We start from the raw sequence: 14,864 nt of genomic DNA, 5'->3' as shown, positions 1-14,864 counted from the left end.
AAATTCACAACGGAAGAACTTTTGAAAACTTTATTTAGAAAACATAAAAATTCTTATACAGCATATGTATTAGCTTAATACAATCTTGCATTTTAATGAGATAAAATATTGTGTTCTTTAGATCCGTAATGAACCATGTAGGCATTCCACCTGCTGAGCTCTTCTAAGCTGAGTTTGAAGTACCACTTTTGCTCTAAAAAATGTCCACAGATCTTCTAACCCGCTTTATCCAGTGAGCTCATGCTGCAAGGTTGGACGTGTCTGCCATTCTTTGCATTGGAGATCCAAAGAAGTTAGCTGATATCAACCATAACATCTTGTGCTTATGTGTTCTCTCTCCAGATTTTTCAGGTTGCCTCATCAGCCAGGTCATGCTGGTCAAAATATCTGTAAAATGATTAGGAAAACTATTTAAATTCTATATATTGGCATTAAGTCTAAAAGAAGACTTAATGAGTTGAGGACTCCCGCAGAACACTGACATACTAAATATAAGGGTCAGAGCTAAATTTCTTAACTTCTTCAAAACTTGAACCCATTGTGTCAGCTCATTAAGTATGGAACTATAAAATCTGAGTAGATACTACATGGATGGTTATCAGGTTATGGTAAACAACAGCAAGGTGCCAAACAACTTCTGCCTGATCTGAGATCTGCCATGGGATATTACATCAAGTTGAAAGGAATTCTCTGAGAACTGCTGGAATATAGTTAATTAATTCCATTGTGGAATAATAATAACAATAATAATAATCACCACCATCATCATCTTTATTTATATCGAAACAGGACTTGGCGGCTTACAAGAAGTAAAAAACAGTGCAAAGTACAAATTACAAAATTACAACATGATACATAAACAATATCAAAAAGTAACAAAAATAAACCACAATACAAAAAGGCAAATATAAAAACATAATACTTAACAACAATATTAAAAAACCTAACCGACTGACATAACAATAAACAGAAGGGAAATAACATGAATTTAAAATTTTTGCTTGATTTAAACATGTCCATCACCAGGTCAAGTCAGTTGGCATTGGTGCGGCTAAAAAACCACCATCACAGTAAAATTATTATTAGCCATCTTCAAATGCCTGCTTCCATCCAAGTTTTTAATTCTTTCCTAAAGGAAGCTAGGGAAGGAACCTGTCTAATTTCTTTGGGGTGGGCATTCCATCTTCCCTGTCCTTCAAGAGATCAGGTTCTATGATAGCTGATAGAACATCTCCAAATGATTCTGAGGGGAAACAATAAGTGATCAGAAAAAAAACCCTAGGAGCAGGCATGCTACAAGTTATATGCAGGATATAGTAGTTGCGTAAGTCTTGTTTTTCAGTGCATATAATTCTCTTTCAGTCTTCCACACTATTTTGGACTATTGGTTAGTATGAATGAATTCCACTAATAATCCATGTTGATTCAATCTCCTAAAAAGTTACACAGAATGACAGGGGTCCTTGTTGCATGAGTTTGGCTGCAGTGGAAGGGGTAGTAATGGTAAGGAAAGGATTTCTGAAAAAGAGATGGGAGGCAAACTCTAGTCACAGAATGTGCTTCTTCTGATTTGCAAGGCTCTGCCCCAAGCTCCACACTAGCCTGCTTCTGCCACTGCACTACATGCACCTAATCTAGATCCAAATTGGTGACAAGAAAGAGGCTGATGCTAACATCATGCTCACTGAAAACCTGTTTTTAGGACTTCAGAAGTTAAAAGTTCAGAACAAGTCACTGAGGGCAAAAGCTCTGTACGATCCAAGTTTATTTTTTTATAATTCATCTTATTTGCCATACCTGCCAACTAAACAAATGATCAAATTCAAAGCGGACACTTTTTCATCGTCCTTATTCTGAAACGGAGGGAGGGAGAAAGATTATTTCAATACATTACAGCAAATGTGATTAGCATGAATGATTCCATACACGTTTTGCAAATGTATCAATCCCATTGTATCCATTGAACATTGAAGAAAATTTAAAAAACTTGGAAATATTCCTTGATAGAATTACAAAAAGAATAAGCTACTTGAATTTTAGACATCCACTGCGCCATTAAGTACTGTCAGTAAAATAATATTAATATCAAAACTCTAGGCTGTCACTTATAATACACATATATATATATATTATACACATACAATGTCTATCAAATGACTGTCCTTGGTCATGCTTTGAATTATCATTCTCAAATGTATCAAAGAAACAAAATGTTTTTCTATGACCAGCTAATGCATAAATGACATCTTCCTCCATTCCCTTCCTGCAACAGTGCTTTCACTTACCTCCAAGGCTCTCACTTCAGAGCATTGTCTGGCCAATTGCCGAATCAGAGAGTGAGCTTCTGGTAACAATGGTTTTTCAAGACAGGCCAGCAAAGCATAAAGCCATCTGCCCTGGAGAAATGTAAAGAACGCTGCAGGGAGAACTGAACATACTATTTTACCCTACTAAAGTGAGAATATGGCTGTTGTCATTTTTAAAAATCAAACTATGGTTGGATATAAGGTCAATAGCTGCACCCAAGTCTAAATAAAACACCACAAAACTGCTGCGTCTTACTTAGGGTTCCAATGAAGCCCAATTTAGACATCTAACAAACCTTTACAGAATCTGGCGCACAAGCTTTCACTTTGTTGATAGAAGCTTCTTACCCATCGCAGTTGTAATGGCTCAATATGACTTATTTTTATATTCTGGAAATATTTATTTTATAGTCTGTAATAAGTAGAACCTTTTGATATAGGTAGGAACCAAGAATATTTGTATTAAAGGATCAGCAGTAGTTCCTGGGATATGAACAAGATAGGTTCTATAGATTTATTTTCAAGTTGAGTTTGTATGCAAGTTGGAACAGGTACAATTTTAAATGTAACTCCAGTCCAAAATTACAAAATAAGAATGCAAGTTACCAGCTCTGGAGTAAATTCCTTATTTGCAAGCCAGTTTGTCAGGTATTCCAAGACAGAAGTTACTGTTGCCTTTTAAAAGAAAGAAAATCAGCTATGAAAATATTCTCAATGCTTGAAGTTTTTACCCAATATACCTCTGCCAGTATCATCCAAAGTCAATTTATATTTCAGGCAAAGGCAATGGACGATACAGCAATCCGATGACCAAAAATAAAGTGTCCATAGGTTGTATGTTTACAGTCATCTTGACAATGTAAATATGACTTTATAATTTATGATTCCATAATGCTGGCATTTCATTTTTTTTCAATTAGTTTAGCAAATTGGAGAATCTACTTGTAAGTGACAAATATTCTTGCATGCTTACAAACAAATGTCTAGTATTTTGGGAACAGAGCACACTGCAACTTACAGTAACATTAAAGTAAAAAATTGATTATTTTAGAAAGAGAAGTTATAATAGCAGAATATCTAAATAGAGCAGTTAAAGTAGTTTGTCATCAATCAAATTATTTTTTTAATTAGTGTTTTAAATATTTTACAAAATACATCTGAAATCCAATACAATTAGGTATATCAATTTATGATTCACAACTATCCATCTAAAACAACTGATGCACTGACAATAACTATACTAGAATATACTTTAATATTTAACATATGAGGAGTTGGAAGAGAAAAGATGGGTAATGTCATTTGCATAACTAATAGCATCCCAAAATTATTCAGAGTGAAAGAAGTAGTGCTACCTGATTCATTCTGCTAACAATGCTCAGCAATGGAGGAAAGCCAATCTAAAAGAAAATACATTGTATTAAATAGAGCTTTTTGTATGATGTAAGTATATTTGTTGAAAATCAAAATTAGCTTTAGACATGAGGACTACAATGTAATTTTTTAAAATCATAACACTTCTAAATGCGTTCACCTGATTATATTTGATCAGGTGCTAAAAATCAGTTCTATGTGCCAAAAGGAAGCTCACTGTCTGCAATTAATTATTGTTGAAATCTGAGGCGACATTGAAAAACACTTTGCTATACAACAATGGGTCTGGTCTGTTTGAAGAAAAGGGCTGATAAGGTTTTATGCTTATGCTGCCAGACAAAGACTACATGCAAATGCTGCAATATTACTGATTTCTGTGTCAGCAATGAACTGGCATTTGATCATTCAGTTCTATAAACGGTAGTACTATTAAGCTGCAATCTTATATGCATACCTGGGAGCAAGTCCTAATGAATTTAAGGAGAGTTGCTTTTGGGTAGACATACAGAAGACAACACAATAATGGCATTAAAATGAACACACAATATTTTATATTAAATGAAATAGAGATTTTAAAATGCCATTCATGCCACTGGTAACAGGCTTATAAATGTACAAACACACATAAATTTTGGGTCATAATATGCAACATTGATTCAATGGAACATTCACCTGAACATAATCAATTCCTTCATTGTCATCACTGGATACTTGAACTGCTGTTTCAAAATATAATTTTTCACCCAGACAAAATTTTTTCCAGGCTTCTTCATCTTCAGATCTAGGCTAAAGAATATAAAGATGTATTTTATTTTTCTTATACAATGAAATAAAATGTATGTTTTATAGATGGATAGAAAAAGTTGCCCATCTTTCCCTCAAAAGTTGTCATTTTTATACTTGATGCTACAATTTTGTATTTGAAGTTTATAACAGTTACTGCAGCACCACGAGGAATCATGATGTAGCGGAAGTACAAAATAAAAACAGAAAGTATTCATAAACAATTAAAATTGATAATGATAGAGAAAGCGCTTTGACAACCACAGTGAAAATGTTAAATTCTACTCACAATGGCTACATTACTATCCAGTTGCTGTGTCTTCCAATGATCCCTATTTTTGTTCACATTCTGGAAGATTTAAATGAAAATCCTGTTTCAGTTTTTCTTGATATAATTATTCAGATAAAACCCTTGGTGATCAACTAATAAGGGGCACACAATTTATAAGGCATCAGATGTTTGAAATTATGCTTAACATGTACTTGAAGATGGTAAATGCCATCTTCTAAGAAGTTTCTCCTTGCTCTCAAATAAGGAATTCTTCTTCTAAGATACACATGAGTGTGTAGAAACACATATTGTGTCTTCTCATCTTAGAATTACTGTTCTAAATTTATGCAGATTTAATTAACTGACTTCAACTCATGGTCAACAAAAACTTCTTTAAATGGATGACACCTAATTTAAAAAACCAACGTAACTGACAATATTATTGACTATAAAACTAAACCCAAACTTACTAGTGCCAATTTGTGAATGCCAAAAAACTTTTCCTCTTACAGCTGCAACCCTGTGGCATCTAAAAATATGCTCTAGAGCAGGTCTCTTAAACTTTTCCACTCATGACCTCTTTTGGCCTGATAATTTTTTGAATGAATCTGGGTATATAGGTATATAAAATAGGTATAAAACTTAAACAATTACTGATAACAAATCAGCATTTGCAAGGCTTGCTAAACAGGCTGATTTTCTTTTCTATGAAGTACTAGCTGTGCCCGGCCACGCGTTGCTGTGGCGAAGAATGGTGGTATGGGAAATAAAGTATTGAGGAATTGGTGGTAGTTAAGGTAAAGGGTAAACGTTTTCCCCTGACGTTAAGTCCAGTCATGTCTGATTCTGGGGGTTGGTGCTCATCTCCATTTCTAAGCCGAAGAGCCGTCGTTGTCTGTAGACTCCTCCAAGGTCATGTGGGATGACTGCATGGAGCAGCGTTACCTTCCCACCGGAGCAGTACCTATTGATGCACTCACATTTACATGTTTTTGAACTTCTGGGTTGGCAGAAGCTGGGGCTAACAGTGGGGGCTCTGTCAGTTCCCCCAATTCAAACCTGCGGCCTTTCGGTCCAGAAGTTCAGCAGCTCAGCGCTTTAACATGCTGTGCCATCAGGGGACATTATTTCCTAAAGGTTGTGAATATACAATATTTCTGATTGTTTTTTTTTGTCTGTTGGAGGCAAGTATGAATGCTGCAATTAGGAAAAATGATTAGGATGTAATGGCCTTGCAGATTTAAAGCCTAGCTGTTTCCTCCCTGAGTGATTTTTTTGTTGGGAGGTGTTAGCTGGCCCTGATTGTTTCCTGTCTGGAATTACCTTGTTTTCAGAGTGGCGTTGTTTGCAATATTTTATATGCTTCTACTGTCTGTGGCCCTGAGAAAACAGAGGATTGGCCAGACTTTGATGATGGGAATCCTTTGTTGGGAGGTGTTAGCTGGCCCTGATTGTTTTCTGTGTGGAATTCCCCTATTTTCAGAGTGTTGTTCTTTATTTAGTGTTCTGATTTTAGAGATTGTTTTGTTCTGTTTTATTATACCACATTAATTTTTATATATTCTGATTTTAGTGTTTTTGAATACTTGGAGCCAGATTGTATTCATTTTCACAGTTGACCGCAACACAATAATAATAATAATAATAATAATAATAATAATAATAATAATAATAGTAAGGATAGTAATGATAGTAATAATAATGACTTTGGTAATACATAGTGCTTCACTGCCTTCTCAGCTTCCTTTCTGGAAGAATCCTTTCTTGGGAGGTGTTAGCTGGCCCTGATTGTTTCCTTTGTGGAATTTCCAATTTCCTTGCTTTATTTACTTTCTTTATTTCTTTATTTCTTTATTACTGTCCTGGTTTTAGAGATTATATTCTTCTGCATTATTCTATCCTAGAAATTATTTCATATCAAAGTAGAATCTCACTTATCCAACATTCGATTATACAATGTTCTGGATTATCCAACACAGTCTGCCTTTTCATAATCAGTTTTTGTAGTCAGTGTTTCAAATTCATTGTGATATTTTACTGGTAAATTTGTAAATACAGTACAGTAGAGTCTCACTTATCCAACATAAGTGGGCTGGCAAAATGTTGGATAACCGAATATGTTGGATAATAGGGAGGCATTAAGGAAAAGCCTATTAAATATCAAATTAGGTTATGATTTTACAAATGAAACACCAAAACATCATGTTAGACAACAAATTTGGCAGAAAAAGTAGTTCAATACGCAGTAATGCTATGTAGTAATTACTGTATTTATGAATTTAGCAATATATCATGATATATTGAAAACATTGACTACAAAAATGCGTTGGATAATCCAGAACATTGGATAAGCGAGTGTTGGATAAGTGAGACTCTACTGTAATTACTACATAGCATTACTGCGCATGGAACTACCTTTTCTGTCAAATTTGTTGTATAATAGGATGTTTTGATGCTTAATTTGTATAACGATTACCTAATTTGATGTTTAATCAGCTTTTCCTGAATCCCTTCTTATTATCCAATATATTTACTTATCCTGCCGGCCTGTTTATGTTGGATAAGTGAGAGTCTACTGTATATTGATCATCTTATATTATCTGCTTAGAACTGGATTATATGAGGCCCCTTCTTCACAGTTGTATAAAATGCACACTGAAGTGGATTATATGGAAGTGTGGAGTCAAGATAATCCAGTGCAAAGCAGATAATATAAGATTATAAATGGGTTATATAGCTGTGTGGAAGGGCCTTGAGTCTACACTGCCATATAATCCAGTGCAAATTAGATAATCTGTGGAAGAAGCCTAAGTGAGGCCTAAATTTGCCTGTCCCCTAACTGAAACCTGGCTGTCCCTTGGTTGCTAGGCAACGAAGTGGGCAGAGATTAGCCCTCTAAACTGGCAGCAATTGGATAAAAACAATTATTGCTCTCCCTCTAATTAGGACTTTATTTTTCTTTTCTTTTTGTTGTATCAACCTAGAGGCGTGGATGATGGGTTGTGTTGTCAAATTTCGAGGTTGGGGGGCCTGTAGTTTTGTTGTTTTGTCCACTGCCCTGATGCCATCACTCTTTTATATATATAGATAGCTGAAGCATCTATAGAGTCCACTGTAAACTCTGCACTGTAAATTCTGCACAACAGATTCGTGTAAATGTCTGAAACAGTTACTACATGGTGTTCAGAAAACTTTGACTGTGCTATATTTTTCGGGACCACAACTTTGAGCTAAGAGATCTCATTCGGGGTTTAAAAAGCAGTGCTCCAAAGCAGTACTCCTGACGTAGGTGACTGCCAATTAATTTTTCCAACATGCCAGGACTAGTAGCATATTTGTTCCTGTTGGCTACATTTTTTGTCCAGGAAACTCTCCAGGACCCAGCAACCAAAGGCTCAAAGACTGGAACCATTTCAAAAACTATCATTTTGAGCTGCACAGATCTAGATCATTCCCTAAACTGCAGGGGGCTTAATTAGATCTTGACTTATATATAAAAAAACATAAAGCACCACAGAGTAAATGTGTACTTAAATGGAAGAGAAAAATGTTCCATTGCATTTGTAGCTGAAAACTGGATGGAAATGCAACTAAGAAATAACAGTAAGTCTCATCTAGTTTATATCTCCTGATGGGTTGGGTATTTCGGTTTTTCGCTCAGTTTGGACAGGTCGGGGGAGGGCATTATAGGTAGCCCTCTATAGGCATTTAGAACTTTTGAGAGGCATTTTTTAAAAAATTGGGGAATATGTAGACCTAGAAAGGTTGGGAATCTTAAGGGCCCATGAAAAGGAATTGGAGCCAAATATTTACTACAAACCATATTTTCCTGACCTCTGTCATACAATATCATTAATGTTTTATGCACATTTATTATTTACCTGACGAATGGTTGAAAACTGAGCCACTTGTTGTTGCTGCCATTTCAGTGTTGGAGAGTAACCTACAGGGGCAGGCTGGCACCCTGAAAGCTGAGAAAACAAGAGCTATTGCTATTATGGTGTGCAATTTTAAGATTAAACAATGCCATTGCAATTTCAAACTTAATTCTGCAAATCTAGAATTGATCCATTTGAATTGTGCAAAGTGTATTTACAGTACTTCAGAAGTATTTTAGAAACTAAACAGATGGGGTCAGGTGAACAGAGTCTGAAATGGTACTATCAGAGCCTGAACAGAGCCTGAAACTATCTGATCTTAAAAATGACTACAAACATTCAGGAGCTTCTCACGAATGAACTAGTTCCATTGAGAAGCTTATGAATTCCTGTCTTTTAAGAAAAACTTACTGAAATATTCACAGTCTGCTTCTTTTTCAACTTCTTAGGATCTATTTGGGCCACGACAACATCAGGACATCTTGCAGCTTCAATTCTACAAAAGAAGAATGGATGTCTGAAATTTGAAATACTTTCTAATTTTGAGACAAGCCTAGCATAGATTTTATACAGGAATTCTTCTATTATCACCTACTATGACTACTTATGAATATCATCACAATCTTGGTCATTCTTTTCCCACAATTTCTTTGCTAGGTATCACAGAGAAGACAGAGTAGTGAAAACACCTTGAAAAAATAGTATTTTTAATTGAAACACATAATGGACCACGAGAGATAAATAATATATCACTGAATATCTGCAGAACCATTCCAAAATTCCAATCTCTGACTTCATAGATTTTAACAAAGACTGATAAGAAATCAATCATGTGCCACTTTCCTCATACTTCTTTCTATAGTAAGAAAAGTGTCATCTCTTTAAATATTACGTGCCAAGCTCATTGCATTGGTAAATATTTAAAGGGTCTGATTTTTAGATGTCCAGGTCAACCTACTCTTTAATTTCTAGCTCTTAACATTCCTCTGCCCTTGAAAAAAAAAAAGATGTTACATTCCCAAATCAAAGAGACAAAACAGCTGAATAAGCTTCCTCCTTCTCATTTTCATAATGAATATATTCTTGATGGCCTTAATCTTCATTTTTCATTGGTTTTAATAACAACTTTGCATACTGCTTGGTGATGTATAGTTTTCAGGACAGGAAGACTTCAAGCATGAAGGATGTATTTTGCTTTCTGTTAGAACCTTAAGATCCATAAACTAAAGCCATGTGCACGATAGTGATGTGGGAAAAAATTATAAGGCAAGTGTGGATGTTGCAATTGGCCACATTGATTAGTATTGAATAGCCTGGCATCTTCAAAGCCTGGCAGGTTCCTGCCTGGGGGAATCCTTCGTTGGGAGGTGTTAGCTGGCCCTGTGTGTTTCATGTCTGTAGCAAAACAACAAAATGCCATGGCACCTTAATGATTATTAACACAATTTACTTGGTATAAACCTTTGCGGATTACAGATGCATCAGATGAAACTGATTGCTCTATTTCACAGAAGATTATTTTTAAGGAGCCATGTGTCTTTTTTACTGTTTCTTAATTTTTGTTTCTAGCCTGTTGTTTCTGGCAGAACTAAACACAATTATTCATTAAGAGAAATGCTCTCCCACTAACTATCTCAAGTCCCAATTGCCATCCTAAGAACAGACATGGAGCTGTTGATGTATTTAGAGATGAAAGGAAAGTCTGAAAGTGCACAATACATATATCATAAGAAAAGATTGACAGTCTCAATCAAGGAAGCTATGAACCTGAGTTTGCAAAACCTCAGTAGACCTTGGGGAGCAACTACACTGTAGAACTAATGCAGTCTGACACCACTTGAACTGTGATGGCTTGATGCTATGGAATCATGGAAATCAGTTTTACAAAGTCTTTAGCTTTCTCTGCCAAAGATTGCTGGTGCCTCACCAAACTACACCTCCCATGATTCCATAGCATTATCATGGCACTTAAAGTTTTGTAAGTTTATACTGAGATTGTTTTATTTATTGTTTTGATTTGCTATTTGTCCGTTTTTGGCGTTGAATGTTTGCCACTTTATTATTTTTGTTGGAAACCGCCCTGAGTCCCCTTGGGGAGATAAGGCAGGTTATAAATAAATTATTATTTTATTATGACACAGCAAACAAGATAGATATACTGGATTTCGTATCACAGAATCACAAGTCGAACACTTCCCAAGTGTCTAGGACTGTGTGATGTATTTTCGGATGATGCGTGCAGATCCCAGTAGGGTGGCCTTTTGCAGTTGGCAGATCGTAATTTTGTCAATGTCTATTGTTTCCAAATGCCGGCTGAGATCGTTTGGCACGGCACCCAGTGTACCCATCACCACCTGCACTGATTTCTGCCAGAGTCTTTGAAGTTCAATCTTGAGGCTGAGTTTTTCCTGTTGTTTTTCATCAATGCGACTGTCACCTGGGATGGCAACATCAATGATCCAAACCTTTTTCTTTTCCACAACTGTGATGTCTGGTGTGTTGTGTTCCAGAACTTTGTCAGTCTGGATTCGGAAGTCCCACAGTATCTTTGCGTGCTTATTATTATTATTATTATTATTATTATTATTATTATTATTATTATTATTTGCAGTCTTCCCAATGTTCTCACCGTTAACAGGGATGTTTATTATTATTATTATTATTATAAAGTGGTATCAAACTGTTTCAATTATTCTGTGTAATTGTCCCTTTGGAGATCTCTCATTCACAGGGTTGCCTTAAATCGCACTTTACTTGTTGGCAATGACAGCAACAATAAGAGTTGCCAAATTAAAAAACTGGGAATGACGTGCGGCTTTTCATGCAACCTGGTCACAAGCAACAAATGCTGAAAGTGCGATAGAATCCTGGTATTTGTAGTTCTATGAGCTATTTAGCCTGAGAGTTCTGGTGCCCCATCAAACTACAAATCCCATAATTCTACAGCATCGAGGCACGGCAGTTAAAGCAGTGTCAAACTGCTATAAGCAGGCAGGGGCAAACTTGGGCCTTCCTTTCAGGTGTTTTGGACTTCAACTCCCACCATTCCTAACCGCCTCAGGCCCTTTCCTTTTCCCCCTCAGCCGCTTAAGCGGCTGAGGGGGGAAAAGGAAAGGGCCTGAGGCGGTTAGGAATGGTGGGAGTTGAAGTCCAAAACACCTGAAAGGAAGGCCCAAGTTGGGCCATGCCTAGATTTCCCCTCGGCCTAGGCGCCCCACTTACTGGACCCGCTTTAGATACTCCTGGGGCGTCCTGGGGGGCACGGTGGGGTCGAAATCCTCCGTGAGGTCGCAGTCCCCCACAGGAAGGAGGCGAGGCATCAGTTCCTCCACCGCCGACTCCATGGCAGCCCCTCAACCACAGTCTCCCTGATTACTGTTGATACCGCTGCCAAAGCTCTTCTCCCCTCAGGCCGCTCTGGAGTCTGGGGCTCATCGTAGACACTCCGCCGTGAGGCAACCTGAATGCGCATGCGCACAGAACCATTCTGCACGACAAGGAGGAAAAACAGAGTGCGTCAGTCCTTTACGGCTTCCAAAGGAGTTTTTCTCTATTGTGTTGTTGAAGGCTTTCATGGCGGGAATCACTGGGTTGCTGTGAGTTTTCCGGGCTGTATGGCCATGTTCCGGAAGAATTCTCTCCTGGCGTTCCGCCGACATCTATGGCAGGCATCCTCAGAAGTTGTGAGTCTGTTGGAAACCAGTCAAGTGGGGTTCATATATCTGTGGAAAGCTCAGGGTGGGAGAAAGAACTCTTGTCTGTTTGAGGCAAGTGTGAATGTTGCAATTGATCACCTTGATTAGCATTGAATAGCCTTGCAGCTTCAGAGCTTGGCTGCTTCCTTCCTGGCTATATCCTTTGTTGGGAGGTGATTAGCTGGCCCTGATCGTTTCAGGGTTGCAATTGGCCACCTAGATTTTTTTCTTGAGAAACTGCAAGTCTCTTCTGGCGTCTGCAAGGACGTTGTTTGATGTTTTACCATCCTTTTGGGAGGCTTCTCTCATGTCCCCGCATGGGGAGCTGGAGCTGACAAAGGGAGCTCACTCGCTCTCCTGGGATTCGAACCGCCGACCTGTTGGCCAGCAGTACTGCCGGCACAAGAGTTTAACTCATTGCGCCACCAGGGGCTCCTGACTACCTTGATTAGCATTGGATACCTTGGCAGCTTCAAAGCCCTGCTGTTTCCTGCCTGGGGGAATCCCTTGTTGGGAGGTGTTAGCTGGTCCTGATTGTTTCATATAAAGAAAATGGATTCCCTTGAATGAGCAAAACAATCCATGGTTACAATAATAAAGTGATCAGAAACCTATACTTGTTTCCACAGTTTATGAAGGATGCAACAAGCAGTAATATACAATGAAACATACATTTGTTGTATTCACAATTCTTCTTCTTCATTCACAGAGTCATCTCCAACTCTTCGTGACCTCATGGACCAGTCCACGCCAGAGCTCCCTGCTGCCCCCAGTTCCTTCAAGGTCAAGCCAGTCACTTCAAGGATACCGTCCATCCATCTCGCCCTTGGTCGGCCTCTCTTCCTTTTTCCTTTCATTTCCCCCAGTATTCACAAGAAATTGCTATTTCTTTCTTGTAGGAGGGAATTTCCAATAAAAGTTTCTTAAAACAGATTTTGTTCATTTTCATGATTTCCTCCTTTCTGTTGAAATTGTCCACATGCTTGTGGATTTCAATGGCTTCTCTGTGTAGTCTGACATGATAGTTATTAGAGTGGCCCATAATTTCTGTGTTCTCAGCTAATATACTGTGTCCAGGTTGGTTCATCAAGTGCTCAGAACAACACTCAGAAGATGGGAATTCTAGACAAGAAACAATCAGGGCCAGTTAACACCTTTCAACAAAGGATTTCCCCAGGCAGGAAACAGCCAGGCTTGGAAGCTGCCAGGCTATCCGGTATTAATCAAGCTGGCCAGTTCCAACATTCACACTTGCCTCAGGCAGACAGTTCTTTCTTCCACCCTGAACATCCCACAGATTTATAAACTGTACTTGCCTGGTTTCCAACACCTCACAACCTCTGAGGATGTCTACCATAGATGTGGGCAAAATGTTAGGAGAGAATGCTTTTGGAACATGGCCATACAGCCGGGAAAACTCACAGCAAACCAGTTGTAGGCTGGCTTGTAACTTTTAAGCTGCTCTGAGTGTCCTTCGGGGTGAGAAGAGCGAAGTATAAATATAGTAAATAAATAATAAATAAAACTTGTTTGTAACATTAACTAAGCTTCCATGAAAGTCCACTTCCATTAGTCTACTTCCAAGACTTGGTAATAATTTGCTGGTTTGGTGCTATCCGTGTGAAATATTGTGCATATTGTTTCATTTAATAAACATTTTCTTTTAAATTGAGGGATTTCATCATTTCAGAGAATTCCATGCCAATATTGGTGACAGCTTCATTTGAATTTCAAGACAGAGTTCTGCAATTCAGTTTATTTTCAATATATTTTTATAGAATGCAGAATATGTTTAAAATGCTAAAATAAAATGATTTGGACACAAAACATTTTATACTACAGAGTTTGAGTTGTAATGTCTTGAGAAGATAACCCACAATTCTCCTGAGGTGTTCCTTTGCTAGTTTTGATGGAATAGTGCTCTAAGTGGTACATCATTTGCAAAATTTTAAAGCATATGAGTAGAGATACCTATTTTCATATTTCTCTAGCACAGATTGAGTAGCTCTTTTCTGGAAATCCCAAATGGACCCAAACTCAAAAATGTACACAAAGGTGGCTAAAATAGTGACACTTTTGCTTTCTGATTGTTCAGTGTACAAAACCATTTTTTAAACTTACAAAATCATTAAAAAGATAGTGCATAAAATTTCAGGTTATAGGTATGAGGTGTATATGAAATATACATACATTTCCAAGATCTCATTATCTATAGGAAAATATCCCCAAGATAAAAACCCAAAATCCCAAACATATCTGGTCTCAAGCATTTCAGATATGAGATATTCAATCTATAAGGATGCTCTGGATTCTGCCTTTCAAAAATAATTATGCAGGTTTTCACTTAATACTTGGCCATAGTGGTCCACGCTCGTTATATCCCGCTTGGATTACTACAGTGTGCTCTATGTGGGGTTGCCCTTGAAGACAGCCCGGAAGTTCCAACTAGTACAATGGGTGGCAGCCAGACTTACAACTGGAGCAGCATACAGGGAGCATACTACTACTGTTGCGTCAGCTCCACTGACTGCCAATATGCTACCAAGCCCAATTCAAA

General features: G+C 37.6%; 1 protein-coding gene and 1 long non-coding RNA gene across 4 annotated transcripts; one reads left to right on the top strand and one right to left on the bottom strand.

The window, feature by feature from the left end:
* Window positions 1-16: 16 nt before the first annotated feature.
* On the bottom strand, window positions 17-11,975 carry gemin2 (gem nuclear organelle associated protein 2). Of its 3 annotated transcripts, XM_003214391.4 has the most exons (10): window positions 11,835-11,975; window positions 9,024-9,108; window positions 8,616-8,705; window positions 4,753-4,812; window positions 4,353-4,466; window positions 3,662-3,706; window positions 2,913-2,981; window positions 2,286-2,396; window positions 1,798-1,853; window positions 17-387 (listed from the first exon to the last, which is right to left on the bottom strand). In XM_003214391.4, the coding sequence occupies exons 1-10, from the start codon at window positions 11,954-11,956 to the stop codon at window positions 348-350; spliced, it is 792 nt and encodes a 263-aa protein (XP_003214439.1). In that variant the 5' UTR covers window positions 11,957-11,975; the 3' UTR covers window positions 17-347. The 3 variants fall into 3 exon arrangements, with proteins under 3 accessions (XP_003214439.1, XP_008124119.1, XP_003214440.2); XM_008125912.3 differs by lacking the exon at window positions 2,286-2,396; XM_003214392.4 differs by lacking the exon at window positions 4,753-4,812.
* Window positions 11,976-12,156: 181 nt separating this feature from the next.
* On the top strand, window positions 12,157-13,240 carry LOC134295416 (uncharacterized). The gene is made up of 2 exons (XR_010001975.1): window positions 12,157-12,295; window positions 13,017-13,240. It is a non-coding gene; the product is annotated as an uncharacterized LOC134295416 (long non-coding RNA).
* Window positions 13,241-14,864: the final 1,624 nt, after the last annotated feature.

Source organism: Anolis carolinensis, chromosome 1, assembly GCF_035594765.1.
Source record: "Anolis carolinensis isolate JA03-04 chromosome 1, rAnoCar3.1.pri, whole genome shotgun sequence".
NCBI classification, from domain to species: Eukaryota; Metazoa; Chordata; class Lepidosauria; order Squamata; family Dactyloidae; genus Anolis; species Anolis carolinensis.
Note: the sequence above shows the minus strand (reverse complement) of the source record. Positions and strands in the feature narration are given on the sequence as shown.